Source organism: Chiloscyllium plagiosum, chromosome 12 (genome assembly GCF_004010195.1).
Source record: "Chiloscyllium plagiosum isolate BGI_BamShark_2017 chromosome 12, ASM401019v2, whole genome shotgun sequence".
Taxonomy (NCBI): domain Eukaryota; kingdom Metazoa; phylum Chordata; class Chondrichthyes; order Orectolobiformes; family Hemiscylliidae; genus Chiloscyllium; species Chiloscyllium plagiosum.
This window is the reverse complement of record NC_057721.1, coordinates 38,946,902-38,967,553: the sequence shown is the minus strand read 5'-3', so window position 1 is coordinate 38,967,553 and position 20,652 is coordinate 38,946,902. Positions and strand designations below refer to the sequence as shown.

At 39.2% G+C, this 20,652-nt stretch overlaps 1 protein-coding gene across 3 annotated transcripts in view; it reads left to right on the top strand.

Moving 5' to 3' along the window:
- Window positions 1-20,652, top strand: part of med14 (mediator complex subunit 14) — a 114,335-nt gene that overhangs the window by 85,301 nt on the left and 8,382 nt on the right. For 2 of the 3 annotated variants that reach the window (XM_043700846.1, XM_043700848.1), the window contains exons 23-29: window positions 915-1,023; window positions 4,284-4,415; window positions 10,058-10,237; window positions 16,458-16,693; window positions 17,064-17,243; window positions 18,314-18,421; window positions 19,459-19,584. In XM_043700846.1, the coding sequence (XP_043556781.1) occupies window positions 915-1,023; window positions 4,284-4,415; window positions 10,058-10,237; window positions 16,458-16,693; window positions 17,064-17,243; window positions 18,314-18,421; window positions 19,459-19,584 (1,071 nt within the window). The remainder of the gene's footprint in view (window positions 1-914; window positions 1,024-4,283; window positions 4,416-10,057; window positions 10,238-16,457; window positions 16,694-17,063; window positions 17,244-18,313; window positions 18,422-19,458; window positions 19,585-20,652) is intronic. The other variant, XM_043700847.1, reaches the window with a different exon arrangement.

Sequence of the window (20,652 nt, the reverse complement as noted above, 5' to 3'; positions counted from 1 at the left end):
GGCAAAGATTAGTAGTAACCCAGAGGATTGGGAAAAGTTTTAAAAACTAACAAAAGATGTCAAAATAAAGCTAACAAAGAGGGAGGAAAATAAACTTTCAGGGTAAACCTGTAAGTAATGTTGTAATAGGCAACAAGAGTTTCTTTAAATGCATAAGAAGTGAGAAGCCAAGTGAACACAAGCCCCTTAGAGAATGAGGCTGGGGAAATAATAATGGAGAATCGGGAAATGGCAGAGAAGTTGAATAAATACTTTGCATCACAGTAAACACTAATAACATGGCAAAAATGTCTAAATATTCAAGGGCAAAAGGAGGAGAGGAATGAATACAATAACTATCACTAAAGGAAAAAGTGTTAAGAAAACTAATGGGGCTGAAGATCAGCAAGTGCCTTAGGATATTAAAGTAGCCACAGATACGGTGGATGGAATGGTAAGCATTTATCCCTCGACCATGAAAACAAAATTAACTAACTGATGGATTGCCTACAGAGCAATGTTGACTGCAGCTCAAAAATAGTTTATTTACAATGAAATACTCTGTCTTAACTGTGTACAAAGCACTATATAAATGCTTTCATCCTCACAAATGTGAGAAAGCCAAATGGATATGAAATGAGTACCTCATCTGGCTGTCAATATTGCAGTTTGTTTCAAGTGTAAGCGTGTTAAGACTCGCTAGTAAAATTGAGAAGATGAGGGGAAGGAAAGTTATGTATCATTGACCTGATCAGAGCTTTGCAAGTTGTTTGCCCTTTATTGTTCTATGCATCAACTACAGTGAAGAGTATTGTTGAGCAGTCGGATTGCAGAAAATCTTCCATGCATGATTTCTTGTTGGTTTTCAGGTGCTGTTTTAGACTAAAATGGTAACCTATTATTCTTAAAACAATATGCACTCTTGTTTCTTTCAGCCTTTTACCAAATCTGGTGCAACAGTAACCTATCCCCTGACATCGCCGCCTACATCCTATCATAGTACAGTGACTCCATCACCACAAATGATGCCTACACAATCACCTGGTAAGTGATTAATGTATTTTATAAATATTTAGGTCTTCTATAGCAAAGCTTATGAATATACTTGAACTGCAAGACATTTAGTTCTATATGAACCTGTGCCTCTAACTTCAGTTCAGAAGAGGGAAAATTGGTCCACTGTTAGTGTTCAGTTGTGAATGAAGATCAGTCACTATTCCTGGCATGTTCAGTTATCTACAGACTTTGATTGGACAATTGAGTGATAATTTATGATTATTAGTACACTGAGCACACGATCCTCGACAAAGGACCTGGAACCCTGTGAATGAAGCAAGCAGCAGTGTGTCCCTTCAGCTACCCAGATTGAAGAGTCCATGCTGAGGCACACAGAATTGCAACCAGGAAGTGTGTATTAGAATGTTTAACTTAATGTACAGAAAACAAAATAGAGGGAAAAATGAGAGTATGAGAGGAATACCCCCCACCCTATAACGGCTTTCAAAAAGACCATGGGTGCAGAAACTGACAAATTAATCATTAAATTCCTTGGTATATATAAACCATAAGCCACTGGTTTAATATCCAAATTCTAAAATCGAAATATATAAATTACACACTTTACATCGCATTTCTCAGTAAAATCTGGGTGTGGGCAATAATTGCTTGCCCAGCTAGTTCTATGCACTCCCTTGAATAAGTAGAAGAATTTGGTGAGGTGGGGTCCAGATCACCTTTTCCTGTTTGGGACTCCCTCAAGATGGAGAATGTCCTGCTTCCATTGAAACTTGATGGGTTCTGAAATGGCTAAGTGTTCTCCGACGTGTGGAATACATTGTCCAGCTGGGTTGTTGGAATTTTATGCACTTCCCCAAACCCCTTGACTTCACCCCTGCATGTTTCTGAGGAAACTTCTTTGTATTTGGTGCCTTTCTGAATGCGATTTCTCCATTTTGGTTTGTCATAAGCTAAAGGTCTGTTGGGTTTCACAAATCACAGGGATCACATCTCTTCAGGGAACCTTTGAGGACATCCCTAAAGTATCCTTATGGGATTCGCCTACTGCAACTTTGCTCTGAGGTGCTTCAGGAATTGTTCTACTGAGTAGAGTTGGTTTTGAATACTTCACAATGTTGAACAAATTGGCTTTGAGAGAATTTTGCTGTTAGATGGCTTTCTTTACACTGAATTTGGTGGACTTTGCAAAGTCATAACCGGTGGTAGTTGCCAGTGTTTTGAGGTGTATGCAAAGCTTGCCAAGTCTCTAAATGGCATAGGAGCGCAACGTCACTATACAATCAAGTGACCTTTAGTCTCTTCTTTTAGATCCTAGTTGTCTTATCATCAGTTGGCCGATTGCGGGATGGGAATGTCCTGGGGTTGGATGGAGCTGGGACTGTTTTGCTGTGGGAGTTGGTTGGAAGGGGACCTTACTTTTCCAGGTTTTTAGTCAAGTTACTTGATAAGATTTCCACATTTAACTGAATATGGAAAGAATTAAATGTACTCTCCAGGAACCTCGATTATCCTGCATTCGATTATCTGAATATCAGATTATCCGGCAAGATGCAAGGTCCTGATGCTTGGCTAAACTATGTTATCCAGCATTCCATTATCTGGAATTTGATTAACCAAACAAAATACTCCCTGTCTGTGTCCTTAGGGTCATCAAGGTTCCTCTCTCTGTAATGAACGGTTTCTACATTGTTACTGTGCAAATTCTGAACCAATTCTTCTAGACTGATCAGGTTTAGGTCTCAGTATCTGAGTGTCTCACTGAGCAGCTAGAGACAGGTGCACTTGAACAATAATTGTTTCAAGCCACCTGCTGGAACTTTATACGTAACATATGCAGGAAAGATCATTAACCTGGTATATTGACAGTGACAACTATGAAATTGTCATGTGAAATATGTACAGCTACAGCTCAAATAGCAGTGGTAATTTCCCACTGAAATCAAGAGAGTGTGACCTTTGAAACAGTAAGTAAATTAAATACATTTAATGGTCTTGACTCCAGCTTTGCAGTTTGATTTGGGGAAAACTATTGATTTCCTTCCTCAAATATTAATTCCATTGATATTTGTGAGGAAAAAAGGCAGAGTTTCATTTTAAGAATAAAAAAAAATGACAACCGTATGGACCAGACCAAACCCTCTTCCCACACAGACAAAGGCAACCCAACTGCAGATTGTCTGCCAATTCCAAAGGCTTTGCCTTATTTAAAACTCCAGAAATGACTTCTTCCACTCCCCCAACCCCTCTCCCCACCCCCCCAACCCCTCCCCCCACCCCCAGGAAACTCTTAGTGACTCAAATAGCCATTTCTACACAAGGCATACCCTACTTAAATGAACTGAATTCAACATTCACAGAGAACATCAACACTCACCACTTTTGAGTCCAATAATCCTAAACCCAACCTAGAATTACAGATTTTGATCCTGACAAAAGCCCCCAGTTTATTACCCCCTTACCCCCTCAAAATATTTTAAGATGATAGTCTAGACCCTTATTTATTTTAAAGGTAAATATAAGGTGTTGTTTTCCAGATGCAATTTGATTGGTCAAACTACTCGCCTTAAGCAAAAAGACACTTTGTATTTTAACAGTAGTGTAAAAATAGATTTAAATAATAATTGGCTTATCAAAATGCTTAACAAAATAATATATCTATTAATTACTAACGAACTGTTTCAATATAGCAACATTCCCTGAATGCATCCTTGGCAAAGGCAAATTCAGTAAAATAGATTATCCCACATGCAATTCTAGTAACAGGAAGAGAGCTCCAGCTTTTAGCTGTGATGGAGAGAGGAATAAAAGTTTCCACCTTCAGCTTCAAGACCCCCAGCTACTGCAGAAAATTAAAACTAAACATCCTGATTCTTTGGGAGCCTGATCCCACAGATTCAGGCTGCTTCTGTTGTTCCAGCATTTTCAAAAGAAAACCCAAGGCCTGATTAGCTTTTTATTGACACCTCTGACTCAGCGTTTTATTGACACCTTTGTCTCAACTTTTCATCATTAAAAAAAATGACAAAATACACCTGTTAAAGCTACTGTATCATCATAATTTCTGTCCTTTTGGTTGTGTTGCTTTCTATTTTGTTTGGGCCTTTTTTTTTGAAGGTTGAAGAGAAAATGCAACAACTGCAACTATTGAAATTTTGGTATTCATGAAATAACTGGAGATGGTGTAATCTTGATATTTATTGCATGCAAAATTATTACTTTTGTCACCTAACCATAAAATGATAAATCGTCAACAGTGCACAAAATTCATTTACTTGAACTTTATACAGGGAGTTTACATCCTGCAAATTCCCCAAGCGGTGCAATACGAGCTCCTTCACCAGCGTCATTTGTACCCTCTCCATCTCCATCTTCCCTTGGAATTTCAATGGGACAGACACCAAACTTTGCAAGTCCACATGGTGAGTTCTTAAATAAAAACAAAATACTGCAGATGTTGGAGATCTGAAATAAAAACAAAAGATGCTGGAGAAACTCAGAAGGTCTGCCAGCATCAGTGGAGAGAGAAACAGAGTTAATGTTTCAGGTCTGAAATAACTTCTTCAAAACTGAACTCTAAAGAAGTTACAGCTTACTAAAACGTCCATCTATGGCTGCATTTCCTGCCTGTTAAGACTTTTATCAACCATTCTACTTAATCAAATTGGCACACTGGAATTTGTTATTGTGGTTATGGATGTACCAATCAAATCTAAACATGTTTTCAAAATCTTTGCTCGTTCCTTTCTTCAGTCCATTTATCCAGAATAAGTTTACAAATTGATATAAAATTTAAAATTTTCACAATTGTATCACAGATTTTTCCATTGAATTGTTTTATTTGTTTTGTAACTCACTTTCGCCTTAGTTCCTGGACTTGGGCTTGTTCTTTTGACTAGGATGATGATGTTTTCAGCACAAAAACAATCATGTAATCTGAGCATAGTCTGTGTATATGATCTTGGGATTAGTCTGGAGTATTTAAGAGTCAAATAATAAAATCTAACACCTAGAGTCATAGAGATGTACTGCACAGAAACAGACCCTTGGGTCCAACTCATCCATGCCAACCAGAGACCCTAAATTAATCTAGTCCCATTTGCCAGCACTTGGCCCATATCCCTCTAAACCCTTCCATTCGTATACCCATCTGGCTCCCTTTTAAATGCTGCAATTGTACCAGTCTCCACCACTTCCTCTGGCAGCTCAGTCCATACATGCACCACCCTCTGCATGAAAATGTTGCCCTTTAGGTCCCTTTTAAATCTTTCCCCTCTCACCCCTAAACCTATGTCCTCTGGTTTCGCTCACTCCAGGAAAAAGATCTTGTCTATTTACCCTATCCATGCCCCTAATGATTTTACAAACCATAAGGCCACGCCTCCGCCTCCAACACGCAAGGTAAAACAGCCCTAGCCTACTCAACCTCTCCATAAAGTTCAAGCCCTCCAACCCTAGCAACATCTGTGTAAATCTTTTCTGGTCCCTTTCAAGTTTCATAGCACCTTTCCGATAGGCGGGAGACCAGAATTGCACACAATATTCCAAAGGTGGCCTAACCAATCTTGTACAGCCATTACATGACCTCCCAACTCTTATTCTCAAAGCTCTGACTAATAAAGGAAAGCATACCAAATGCTGCCTTCACTATCATATCTTCCTGCAAATCCACTTTCAAGGAACTTTGAACCTGCACTCCAAGGTCTTTGTTCAGCAACACTCACCAGGATCTTACCATTAAGTGTATAAGTTCTATCCTGATTTGCCTTTCCAAAATGAAGGATTTATTCATTTTAGCTGTGATGGAGAGAGGAATAAAAGTTTCTACCTTCAGCTTCAAGACCCCCAACTACTGCAGAAAATTAAAACTAAACATCCTGATTCTTTGGGAGCCTGATCCCACAGATTCAGGCTGCTTCTGTTGTTCCAGCATTTTCAAAAGAAAACCCAATAAATTCACATTTATTTAAATTAAACTTCATCTGACACTCCTCAGCACATTGGTCCATCTGATCAACATCCCATTGTACTCTGAGGTAACCTTATTCACTGTCTACTACACCTCCAATTTTGGTGTCATTGGCAAACTTACTAACTATATCTCCAATGTTCATATCCAAATCATTTACATAAATGACTAAAAGCAATAGACAAAGCACCGATCCTTGTGACACACCACTGGTCACAGGCCTCCAGTCTGAAAAGCAACCGTATACCACCTACCTTTAAGCCAGTTCTGTGTCCAAATAGCTAGTTCTCCTTGTATTCCATGTGATCTAACCTTGCTAACCAGTCTACCATGGGAAACCTTGTCAATCGCCTTACTCGAGTCCATATAGATCACGTCTACTAATCTGTCCTCATCAATCCTCTTTGTTACTTCTTTAAAAAACTCTATCAAATCAATGAGACTTGATTTCCCATGCACAAAGCAATGTTGACTAGCCCTAATCAGTCCTTGCCTTTCCAAATACATGTAAATCCTGTCCCTTGGGACTCCATCCAACAACTTGACGACCACTGATGCCAGGTTTACTGGTCTATAGTTCCCTGGCTTTTCCTTACCACCTTTCTTAAATAGTGGCACCACATTAGCCAACCTCCAGTCTTCTGGCACATCACCTGTGACTATTGATGATGCAAATATCTCAGCAAGAGGCCCGGCAATCACTTCCTACAGAATTCTAGAGTACACCTGATCAGGTCCCAGGGATTTATCCACCTTTATGCATTTTAAGACATCCAGAACTTCCGCCTCTGTAATATGAACACTTTTTAAGATGTCACTATCTATTTCCCTACATTCTATATCTTCCAAGTCCTTCTCCACAATAAATACTGATGCAAAATACTCCCCCACCTCCTTTGGCTCCACACACAGGCTGCCTTGCTGATCTTTGAGAAGCTGTATTCTCTCCATAGTTACTGTTTTGTCCTTAATGTATTTTTAGAATCCCTTTGGATTCTCCTTAACCCTATTTACCATTGCTATCTCATGTCTCCATTTTGCCCTCCTGATTTTTCCTGTTCAATATACTCCTACTGCCTTTATACTCTTCTAAGGATTCACTCGATCTATCTTGTCTATACCTGACATATGTTTCCTTCGTTTTCTTAACCAAACCCTCAATTTCTCTAGTCATCCAGCATTCCCTACATCTATCAGACTTGACTTTCACCCTAACAGGAATATACTGTCTCTGGACTCTTGTCATCTCATTTTTGATGGTTTCTCATTTTCCAGCCATCCCTTTACCTGCAAACATCCGCGCCCAATTAACTTCTGAACATTCTTGCCTAATACTGTCAAATTAGCCTTCTTCCAATTTAGAACTTCAACTTTTAGATCAAGTCTACCCTTTTCCATCTCTATTTTAAAACTGATAGAATTATGGTCGCTGGCTCCCCAAACTGTCACCTCAGACACTTGCCCTGACTTATTTCCTAAGCGTGCATCAAGTTTTGCACCTTCTCTAGTAGGTACATCCACAGATTGAAACAAAACATTTTCTTGTACACATTTAACAAATTCCTCTCCATCCAAGTCCCTAACACGATGGCAGTCCCAGTCTATGTTTGGACCCTATTATTTTTACAGATAACTGAGATCTTCTTACAGATTTGTTTCCCAATTTCCCACTGACTATTGGTCTTTAATACAAGTCCAATCAGATAATCAATCCTTTCTTCTCATTTCCACCCAAGTAACTTCCCTGGATCCTCCTTAAGTACAGCCATAATGAAAAACGCCACTCCCCCTGCTCTCTAGCCCCACTTTTTATTCCTTCCTATAGCATTTGTATCTTGGAACATTAAGCTGCCAGTCTTGAGCCACATCTCTGTAATTGTTATGATACCTTAGACCCATGTTCTTAACCATGTTGAGTTCATCTCCCTTCCCTGTTAGGCCTCTTGCATTGAAATAAATGCAGTTTAATTTATCAGTCTTACCTCATTCTCTGCAGTGTTCCTGCCTGCTCATTGACTTCCTCCTTTTCCCAACTGTACTAGTCTCAGACTGATCTCTTTCCTTACTTATCTCCCTGGGTTCCACTGCAACCTTCCTAGTTTAAATCCACCCAAGTAGTATCTCCCCACCAGTATATTAGACCTCTTCCAATTTGGGTGCAATACATCCTCATTATACAAGTTACTTCTATCCCAGAAGAGTTTTCAATGATCCGAAAATGTGAACCGTTCTCCCCTACCCCAGCTCCTCAGCCACGCATTCATCTGCTCTATCCTCTTATTCCTACCCTCACTAGTTGGTAGCACTGTGAGTAATCCAGATATTACTAGCCTTGAGGACCTCCTTTTTAATTCCTGCTTAACCTCCTATATTCTCCCTTCAGGATCTCATCCTCTTTCCTTCCTGTGTCGTTAGTTGCAATATGTACAACAACCTCCTGCTGGTACCTCTCCCCTTTTTTTGAGAATATTCTGCACTCTGATATCCTTGACCCTGGCACCCGGGAGGCAACACACTATTCTGATTTTTCACTGTCGGCTGCAGAAACATCTGTCTGTGCCGCTGACTAGGCAGTCCCCGATCTCAATTGATCACTTGGAACCTAAAGTGTCCCTTGTTACATTAGAGCTAGTCTCGGTACCAGAAACTTGACTTTTCATGTTAAAATTCCCCTGAGAGTCTTATCACTCCCTACATACTTGTTTTAGATGGGGATAGACTCCTGCACTACCTGCCTCCCTCTCCTACATTTCCTGGAGGTAACCCATCTACCTGACTGTGTATGTATGGTTTTTCTCCCTTCCTATGACTGCCATCCATCACATCACTCTCTTGTAAATTCCTCATTGCCCCAACTGCCAGTCCAACCGATCCATGTGATCTGATGGGATTCGCAACCAAATGTGCTTCCTGTAGACATAATCATCAGTAATGTGGAAACTTCCTAATCTCCCACATCCGAAAGGAAGACCACATCACACTACTAAAGGCTATCTTTGCACCTTAACAATCTACAGGCCCAGAAAATAGCAGTCTTACCACTCTATTAAAATAAAACTCTGCTCCAGGCTAACTTAGTATCTATGTTTTATATTTTAAAAATGTTATGAGGAGACAGTACTCAAGAAAACATATTTTCAAAAAAGAACCCACTCTACGCATTACTGTAGATTTACAAAGAAAAAGAACAGCAAGGCTATACTTAAAACTGTGCACATAGATGCTCCTGTGCTGTGAGCTCTCCTACACAGGTTCCTCCAAGGTCAGCTGTGGATTTTGCTGTTTAATTTTTCTCAGACGCACTCCAATGTCCAGAGATACTTAAACTCAAAGCAAAGGCAGTAGTTGCGCAGATTCACTGCTGTGTTAGATAGCTGTGTAGGTTTCTTTCTCTTTCTCTCCGCCCTCTCCATTTCCTTCACCCTCTCACTGACCATGTGGTCTCTGCCTTTGTCTCTCTTCCTCCTTTTAAGAAGTGCCATTGTTTTGATCTTTTTCCCTTAAAGTTCCAAAACAACAATGCAATAGCTTACAAAACAGTAATTACTACTCCTGGAATTCAAGGAAATCAGCTCCAACATCTAAAATCCCTCTAAAAGGGAGCAGCTCTTACAGCCACATTTTTTTCCCATCCTCCATTTTGGTTTATAACTTAAAGGTATAATCTTTCTGCAGTATATGATGACAAATTAGAAATTGTTTAGGAAAGGAATAAAATGAATAAGGTTGGAATAAAATTTAAATGTTGAGCTTTTTCAGTTCTGCAGGGAAAGTTTGGAAGATTTACTATTTCAAAATACAGTACTGAGTATTGAATAAGGTTCAGTTCAAAAGTACTCTGCATATGAATGTAGTTTATTAGTGATTTTAGTCCAAAATAGCTTTTCACATGACTGACCTTACGTTTGTGATGGTTGATGTTTCTTTTAAGTACTGTTTTTGAGGAAGTTGAACTATCATTAGACATAAACGTCTCCGTGATTGTGTCAATTCTTTTTCGTGATCTATTTGCAGAGGGCACAAATCTGGCTTTGTGAGGGTATAAGAATGAGAGTTATAATATTCAACACTGATTTTCTTTTCCTTTTTGTTCAGGCACAATTGACCCAAGCTCACCTTATGCAATGATGTCACCCAGTCAGCGTCCTGGAAACTGGCCTGGATCGCCACAGTTGCCTGGGTCAACTTTAGCACGCATTCCTGGAATGTCTCCAGCAAATCCATCCTTGCACTCGCCAATCCCAGATGTATCTCATTCTCCACGAGCTGGAACAAGTGGGTTTCAACAACTATTGTCGTCTTCCAAATTGCATTCCACTTTTGCCAATCTGTAAAAAAAAAGGACTCCTTTACGATAATCTAATTGTTCAAATGGATAAAAATGGAGGCATTAATTTTAATGCTGTCCTTTTAATGCACCCTGCTCCCACCCTGCAATATTTTAATTCTTTAAATTTATTCTTTCATGGGACGTCGGCATTGATAACAAAGCCAGCATTTCTTGTCCTTCCCTAATTGTTCTAGAATTGAGAAGTTTGCTAAGCTGTTTCAGTAGAGCAGTAAGAGTCCATTGTTGTGGAACTGACCTCATATGGCATATTTCTTTCTCTAAAGTGCATTTGTCAAACAATGGGGATTTTATAACAATTGATTATGGTTTCATATTGCTATTAAAGAAACTAGCTTTTAATTCCAGAGTTTATTAATTGATTTTAAATTTACTCAGGTAGTGTGATAGAATTTGAGTTATTATTCCCAGACCATTAGCCCGAGCGCCTGGAGTAGGAAAGTCACCATAGGCCCAGAGGACTGTAGGGCTCCTTTCCTATTACAGAGAGACGACTTGTGGTGAGTTCAACATAAAGATCACAGGAATACAGTTGAGGCAGGAATTTTAAGGTTGACCTCAACCAGTGCAGGAATTGAACAGAGCTAATGGAATCAAAAACAAAAACACAAATTTCTGGAAAATCTCTGGTCTGGCAGCATCTGAGAAGAGAAATCAGAGTTAACATTTCAGGCCCAGTGACCCTGCTTCAGAACCAACTCCGTGCTTCTTGATTGCTAGTTTAGTGACATTGCCATATGGATTATCTAATTTTCATTATCTGATTTTTAGACAGGAGATCTTTTCATGGACAAATGTGGTTTTTAGAAGGGAAAAAACATGGACCTGAATAGGGCTTCAGTAGTTGCCTGACCACAGTTTGAGTCAAACTACACAAGACCCATGTGGGATTTAAAACAAAGATATTTTTCGAAAAAAAAAGATTAATTGGTGAGATGTCAACGTCACTGGCTAGGCCAGTATTTATTACCCAACCTTAGTTTCCCTTCAGAGGGTGATGGTGAGCTGCCAACTTGAACTGCTACAGCAAGTGTACTGTAGGTTGACCCCACAGTGCCATCAAGGAGGGAGTTCCAGGATTTTGACCCAGAGACGTTGAAAGAATGCCTTGTATTTCCAGATCAGATGGTGAATAGATTGGAGGGGAACCTGCAGGCAGTGGGCTTCCCTTATATTTCTCCTGCCCTTGTACTTTTGGATGGAAGTACTTTTCGTTGTGAGTTTGCAAGCTGATGTTTAAGGAGCCTTGGTGAATTTCAGGCATGAATCTTATAAGCCATACTACACACTGCTGCTATTGCGCATTGGTGGTGGCGGGACTAGATGTTTGTGGATGTGGTGCCAATCAAATGGGAAGCATTGTCCTGGATGGTATCAAGTTTCTTGAATGTTGTTGGAGCTGCATGCATCCAAGAAAGTGGGAAATATTCCTTCCCACTCCTGACTTGTGACTTGTCAGGAAGTGATTTGTGCACTGCAGGATTCCTAGCCTCTGACCTGTTTTTGTAGCTGTAGTATGAAATGGCAAGTCTGGTTCAGTTCATGGTCAGTGGTAAACCCCAGAGTTAATTATGGGGGTTTCAGTAATGGTAATGCCATTGAATGTCAAGGGATTGTGGTTAGGTTCTTAATGGAGATGGTCATTGGCATTTAGTGTAAATGTAACTTGCCACTTTTCTGATCCACTTTCCTAGGGGGTGGGTGCTCAGTAGAGGTTAAAGTTTCCAAAACAAGTCAATGCAAGACTAATAGTGTTGTATTTAAATACAACAAGGTGAATGATCCTGCAGCATAGATTGTACCCTCCAATTTCAATGTGCGTATCACAGATGTGGCTGCAAAAAGATAAGGGCTGGGAACTAAATATCCAAGGAGACACATCCTATTGAGGACTGGTAGATGGGCAGAGGACCTGTGTTGCCTTGTTAGGAAGGAATGAAATTAAATCAATGGCAAGAAATGATGGAGTTGGAAGGCTTGGATTCGGTGTGGGTAGAGTTGAAGAACCAGAAAGGAAATAAGGATCCTGATAGGAGTTATGGGCAGGCCTCCAAACAGTAGTCAGGTTGTGGGGAAAATAATAAATCAGAGATAGAAAAGGCAGGTAAGAAAGACACTTAGCAGGTTTTGAGAAGATTTGTACTTCAGGTTGAGGTTCTGGATGTAGGTTTGCTCGCTGAGCTGGAAGATTCATTTCCAGACGTTTCGTCACCCTACTAGGTAACATCTTCAGTGGGCCTCCGGGCGAAGACTGCTGATAATTCCTGCTTTCTATTTACATGTTTGGGTTTCTTTGGGTTGGTGATGTCATCTCCTGTTTTTCTCAGGAGGTGGTAGATGGGGTCTAACTCGCTCTAAGAAAGACACTATTATAATCATCACTGGGATCTTATACGTTTATGATTTGAATGGTCTGAGGGCAAGTTTGCAGATGACACTGACATAGATGGAGGGTCGGGTAGTGTTGAGGAAGCAGGGAGACTGCAGAAGGACTTGGTCAAGCTTGGAGAATGGACAAAGAAGTGCCAGATGGAATACTATGTGGGAAACTAAGAGGTTATGCATTTGGATAAGAAGAATACAGGTGTACATTGCTTTCTAAATGGAATGGCTCTGGAAATCTAAGGCACAAAGGGACTTGGAAGTCCTGGTTCAGAATTCTCTTTAGATTAACATGTAGATTCAGTTGCTGATTAGGAATACAAATGCAGTGTTGGCAATTATTTCAAGTGGGCGAGAATGCAAAAACAAAGATGTACTACTGAGGCTGTAAAAGGCTCTGGTCAGACTACATTTGGAATATTGTGAGCAGTTTTGGGCCCCATATCTAAGGAAGATATGCTGACTTTGGAGGAGATTTACAAGAATGAACCTGGAGATGAAGGGCTTGTCAAATGAGGAGCAGTTGATGGCTCTGGGTCTATACACAATGACATTTAGAAGGATGAGAGTGTATCTGATTTGAAATTTATGGAATACGGCGAGGCCTGGTTAGAGTTGACATGGAGAAGATGCTTCTAGTAGTAGAAGAGAGTAGGGCCTGAGGGCACAGCCTCAGTAAAGGGACAATCTTTTGAAACTGAGATGAGGAGAAATTTCTTCATTTAATCTGTGAAACTCCTTGCTGCAAAGGGCTTTGGAAGCCAAGATGTTGAGTGTATTTCAGAGATAGGCTCTTGATTTAGTATGGGGATCAAGGGTGACAAGGAGAAGACAGGAGAATAAAGTTGAGAAATATATCAGCCATGGTCAAATGGCAGAGCAGACTTGATGGGCAGAAATGGCTAATTCTGTTCCTATATGGTCCTATGTTAAGAATGTAAGACTTTGTGTAAACTTGATTCCCCTGTCTGTAGCAGAGCTATCCTTTTAAACTTATTACCTGTGATTTTTGTGTATGTTTCATGTTGCACTGTCACTTATAAATTTTTCTCGTAGTTCATGGGTAATAAGATTTCTTCTTTCAATCAAGAAAACCTGGCTAATTCCAGAAAACAGTTTTAATTGAAGTTTTAAAAGAAATAAAAATGTTTGCTGCAACTGACTGAGAAGAGATTAAAAAGCGAGGAGCCCTAATACTGGGTTTTCTTCCAGTCTTTGGAGGAAACAAAATACTTGAAGCCAAAGGGGATGAAGGATAATTCTGTAAATTCTCTTGAATTACTTGACTAAAATAACTAGAATCTGCACAATTATGAAACTTTGTGCTGTGGTTATCAAATATAGTACCCTATAATAATTTGCAAAAATTGTATGAACCTTTTATACTTCCAACTTCTTTGATCATTTACTCCACAAAATGTATTTCAAATGCAAATGGTTTTTTGATTTTTTTTTCTTTTATTTATTATTGTCACAAGTACTGAGGTACAGTGAAAAGTGTTGTTTCCTGTGCTATACAGGCAAATTGTACCTTACACAAGTACATTAGGGTAATAGAACAGAATTCGGAATATAGTGTGACAGCTACAGAGAAGGTGCAGAGAAAGATCAACTCTAAAGTATGAGAGGGCCATTCAAAGGTCTGAGAACAGCAGGAAAGAAGCTGTTCTTTAATCTATTTGTACATGCATACAAACTTTTATATCTTCTGCCAGGAGAAAGAGGGTATAAACGGGATGGGAGGCATCTTTGATTATGTTGGCTATGTTTCAGAGTCAGCGGGAAGTGTAGACTGAGTCAATGGATGGAAGGCTGGTTTGCGTGATGGATTGGGCTCCGTTTACAGTTCTGTGTAGTTTCTTGCAGTCTTGGGCAGTGTAGATGTCATACCACATTAAGACGTTTTCTATGGTGCATCTATAAAAATTGGTTAGTGTCATTGTGGACGTGCCAAATTTCCTTAGCCTTCTGAGGTATAGAGGTATTGGTGTGCTTTCTTGACCATAGTGTTGACGTTCTGCGGAATGTGGGACAGGACAGATTATTGGTAATATTTATGCCAAGGAACTTGAAGCTTTTAGCCATCTCCACCTCAGCCCCATTGATACAGTCAGAGACATGTCTTCCACCTTGCCTTCTGAAGTCAATGACCAGCTCCTTCATTTTGCTGACATTGAGGGAGAGATTGTTGTCCTTACACCATGCCGTTAAGCTCACTATCTCTGTCCTGTATTCTGCCTCATCTGATCCACGCTACAGTGGTGTCATCAGCAAGCTTATAAGTGGAGTTACAGCAGAATTTGGCTACACAGTTGTGAGTGTGTAAAAAGTATATTAAAGACTGAGTAAACAGCCTTGCGGGCCTTGGTGTTGAGGATTATCGTGGAGGAAGTGTAATTGTCTATCTTCATTGTTAACAGTCTGTGGGTCAGGGAGTCAAGGATCCAAGTGCAGAGGGGGTCAGAGTCCTATGTTTCAGAGATTGGAGATGGGTTTGGTTGGAATTATGACATTTAAGGTGGAGCTAAAGTCAATAAATTGGAGTCCAACATAGGTGGACTGTTATCCAGATGTTTCAGGGATAAGTTTAGGGCTGGGAAGATCTATTGGACAGTGGGCAAATTGTAATGGATCAAGGGAGGCTGGAGTTGATGTGTGCCATTACTCACCACCTTGAAGCACTTCATAATGACGGGTGTCAGAGCCACCAGGCAGCTGTCATTAAGAGACACAGTCTGATTCTTCTTTGGCACCAGGATGATGGTGGTTGTCATGAAGCAGATGGGAACCTCAGATCTGAATAAGAAGTGGTTAAAGTACTCTGAGTACTTCTGCGTAGGATCTGAGTGCATGACCAGGGACTCTATGCGGGCCAGTCACTTTCCGTGGATTCACTCTCAAAAGGGTTAATTTGTCTGCGGTGGTGATTATGGGTACCAGTGCACTCAAGGCTGTTGGGGCAGCTGATATTTCATTACCCTCCAGCAGGGAGAGATGTGTTGTTGTCAGCGATTCTACACAACCTCACTTTGTAGCCCATTATAGTGTGTAAGCCTTGCCACAGTCACCATGTGTTTGTGTGGTTAGTCTGGGACTCTAACTTAGTCTGGTATTGTCTCTTGGTGTCCCTGATGGTTTTGCAAAGCTCATATTTAAATTTCCTGTATCGGTCAGTTAACAATTCACTGGGCATATATCAGTAAAATATCAATCCTTAAATAAAAGGAAATAAAACTAAAACAAAATTCAAGCTTCTGACATTTTAAAAAATTCCTCCACCATCACACTAAGTTTTATACTATCAATAAGAGAAATTACATTGCAGCATTAACATTTGTGAATTGTTTTGGTCAAATTTAGTTTTCACAAGATGGATCTTGAAATTCTAATATTTGTCAGCTGATTTTTTTTTTGTTTCTGTGTTCAGAGAGTATACCTTTCCATGAGAGGATGGAACAGTATTTAAACATAACTCTCACATCTGTGTATGAGTATTATTCAATATACTTGCAGCAAAAGATATTAATCAGGCAGGATGAGGTTGGAAGCAAGAGGTTCCTTTCTTTCACTTTTTATTCTATCTCTTTTTTTTCCTGAATATGATCACTTTTGGTTCACAGAGAGAAATGCTGTCGGAATTCTCTCATTTGGGAGGCCATTTGAACATCGTGGCTAGAGTATCAATGCTACCTGGCAACTTTCAGTTTAAGGTCAATTTAAAATAAACAGATTGCAATATATAACACTTTGCCTTTGTTATTTTAGGCTCCCAAATAATGCCGACCAACATGCCCCCTCCTCGTACACTACCTCAGCGTTCGTGGGCTGCATCAATACCCACCATCTTGACTCATAATGCCTTGCACATTCTACTTTGTCCATCACCAACTCCGGGTCTTGTCCCAGGATTGGCTGGTAGTTATCTGTGCTCCCCACTAGAGCGATTCTTAGGATCTGTTATGATGAGACGACATCTGCAAAGGATCATACAACAGGAACCGGTAGGAGGATATATAGATATTCCCATTTAAAAACAACAAATGCTGTAATAACATGCTAGGCTATTCAGCATTTTGTTGGGGGGTGCATCAAAAATAAATGTTTAGCTTTCTGTTTCAAATTACTACGTTTTGTAGTTTCTATCATTTCAAATTAGTAAAATGATCTTATCCATTGTTCAAAAATTGTTGCATTGTTTTCATGAGACATTTTAGAAGCTAATTTTACTATTTTCATAAAATTAGTTATTAAGTTTCATTGTAGCAACTCTAATCGGAATATTGGGTACATTCTTCAGAGAATGCACTTATGATTTCTTGATCAGATATTTAAAATTGGCTTTTAATTATATATTCTCTGATTTCTTTTTAGTTGCAACTTATAAATTCCAATGAACCTGGTGTGATCATGTTTAAGACTGAAGCACTGAAGTGTCGAGTAGCATTGAACCCACAGACATATCAAACTTTACAATTCAAAGTAACACCTGAAACACCAGACCCATGGACACAAGAAGAACTACAAGTTTTAGAAAAGTTCTTTGAAACAAGAGTAAGTATGACAGTAATGCAATTCAAATTGCAAAATTATCTATTGTGCAAACAAGTATCTTATTACAGAAGAACTCTCAAAGTTGTATGTCTCCTATTATTTTGTAATGCAAGACCACATAAAGTGCAGTTGCCATAGTGTTAGCAAACCATTAGGGCTGTCCTGTCATTAGGGAGACAGACAACTAGTGGTGGTTTAACCCAAGGGTCACCACACCTCAGGAACAGATGGAGTGTTCAGAAGGAGAGTCCTTCATGCTAATCTAAGTCGATGTGAGAATTGAACCACTCTGTTGACATCACTTTGCATCGCAAACTAGTTGTCCAGCTAATGGAGCTAATAAGCCTTCTACAGGGCCAAGGGTTACGATAACGATAATGACAAACTATCAAATTTTAACTTCCATTATTTGATTGGAATACCTGAGACCTTTCATGGACTAAAATTGTTTTTAAAAGGGAAGAAATATGGACCTAAAATGGCTGTGGTGATCGCTTGACAACAGATTGAAGCAAGCTTCATGAGACCTGTGTGTAATTTTTCATCAAAAACCTCAAAATCAAGCAACAGAGTCAGTGTCCACAGATTTGTCATAATGATAGATGAAAGGTTTGCTGCTTGTCAGCTTCAAAAGAAAATGGAGCTAAATTATATTTCAGTTGCTTTTGCACAGCAGAGGAGGGCGAAGGCAAAATGGATTTATTTGCTAAAACTGACTGGGTGCATCAGTCAGTCTTAGAGCAGGTTATATTGATATTTTCAACTTTAGTGTTTAGGGAAATTACAAAGGGTTGAAAGACAAGCTCTTACATGTAGTTTTAATTTCCTATCAAAATCCATCATCCCAAATACTTATTGTGTTCTCATGCCTGTACCTTGAGAAAGCTACTTAAATAATTTGTGCATTTTATATTGGTGTTTGTTAAAACCATTTTCCATAAATATTGAGCCAAATGGTTGAAACAAATCACTGTAAATATGGAACCTATTTCTGTCATTTAGCTTGGTTACATTTATCATTCCTATAAAACTCTACTGCAATATGAATAATAGATTTTTCATCTGTTAAGGTTGCTGGACCCCCATTTAAAGCCAATACACTAAATGCCTTTGCTAAGCTATTGGGAGCTCCAACACACATTCTCAGGGATTGTGTGCGCATCATGAAACTGGAATTGGTAAGTGACACTGTAATACTGTCTGTAACATTGAAGTGGAAGGGGTTGGGGAGTAGCAGATGTATGGGGGTGGGTAATGGTGAGAGTCAGTTTTATTCAGGATCAGAGCATCAAAATTGGAGGTAAGGATGTGGCTGAGCAGAGGAGTCGTTACAGAAGTGTATTGTGGCATTAGGACTAAGCAACTGAGATTTCAGTAATGCAGTTTTAAGTGAATTGATGGATAGTTCTTCTGGGGATAAATTCCCAACAAGGGCATTCCCAATTTGTACCTCGTGTTCAAAACATTGTGGTTAGCTTTTTCAAGACCAAGCACCGGGACCATTTACTCAATGACATAAACGTTCTCATAGGTTGTCTAAGTGTTGAATTTTCTTCTTGATTTTTTAAATGAAATATTTGACCTGTATCTTGAATAATGCAAAATATGAAGTAACTTAATCTAATTATGATTAATAGTCTCCTCAAAGTATTTTAACCCTTTTGGATTTCTGTTAAACCATCTTGGTTCCACAAAAAAACAGCACTGCTGGCTTAAGGTTAATGTAGTTGCCACAGTGCACTTTTAACATAAGATGCTGCTATTAACAACAGTGTCCATTATCCAGTTTAGCTTAATTTGGACTCACTTATCTAGTTTTATCAAATTATCATGCCCAATTTTGCTACAGAGGTTTATACTTGTTTCGGGTAGAAAATCACTTTGAAGCATCAAAATGCCAAAACCAATTTCATCTTGGTTTAACATTTCAATAAATCATGCTTTTTGTTGTGAACAGTTTCCAGATCAAGCCTCTAGTTTTATCAAATTATCATGCCCAATTTTGCTACAGAAAAATGTGACCGCATCAAATTATCTTGATAAAGTAATGCTTATGTAACTTCCATGAAAATACTTTTTGCTGAAATGTTAATATTTCCCAGAACAGAGGTTTATACTTGTTTCGGGTAGAAAATCACGTTGAAGCATCAAAATGCCAAAACCAATTTCATCTTGGTTTAACATTTCAATAAATCATGCTTTTTGTTGTGAACAGTTTCCAGATCAAGCCACTCAGCTAAGGTGGAATGTGCAATTCTGTTTGACAATCCCGCCTAGTGCTCCTCCAATAGCTCCTCCAGGAACACCTGCAGTGGTGCTGAAATCCAAGATGCTGTTCTTTGTAAGTTGCACACTCCTGTTTGTTTGCATGTATTGCAGTTGAAGATCATGAAATTGTAATGTATTAAATGTGAGGAACTGTTAGGATTGGAGGCAAGAAAAATAAGAATGTTAAAACGTGTGTTTGCGTGCGCGCGTGAGAGAGATGATTATTCAAGGATGTTGGTACCAACAATAGAGTAAATTGAACTTATTCATAGGTCTTGCATGGTTACAAGAGAGATATACTGTTTTATCTCAAGCTTAACATATCATGTTTCTGGAAATCTTCTAATGTTCATTCCTCTACCATTGTTGATTCACCCATATGTTGCATCTTGCCTTTCAGCTGGCCTAATGTATCAACTCAATGTTCTTTGGCACACTATTAGTGTCTGAGGCAAATGGTTTCTATAAGTTAGCAAGTCATTTTGCATTGCTTCAAGTGAATCTTCAGTGTGTCCATGTAATTCCTTTTGTTGTTTGCATTACTTTGTTCTATCTTCAAAATGTTCTACACAAAATCTATTACTTTGGTAACCTGCACCATCCATGCTAACCTATCTAGCCCAATAGAGCTGATCACTGAATATCAGCTTCAAAAATGATAATTTCTGAATTCAGCAAATTCAAGTACTTCATAGTTAGTAATGTTGACCAGCCAGCTAAAAAGAAACATGATATAATAGTAACTTTGAAATATTTCAAGCTGTTGAATGTTAGCATACACTTTCTATTAACTGTGTACATTTCACATCAGAAATGAGATTTGTATGGGCAACTCCCTTCTAATATTTTGGTTTAGTGGCAGTTTTGATGCTATGTACTGATTTTCAGAGACTCCATGCACAAAGTACAGCTCAGAAAGAGGCCATTCAACCCTACTTAGCATTTATACTCCCCTATCTACCCAAAAGTGGTGTCTGTTCTCTGTATGCAAGTCATGAATTCCTTTACTATCCTGGCACAAGATTAATAACACACTTCCAAGATGTGAACTCCTTTCTCACATGCAATTCAGTTATACCAATAGTGATTGCTGATCTAACATGTAACTTTCTAAGAGTTGACTGCATTTTTTCAGTCTTCA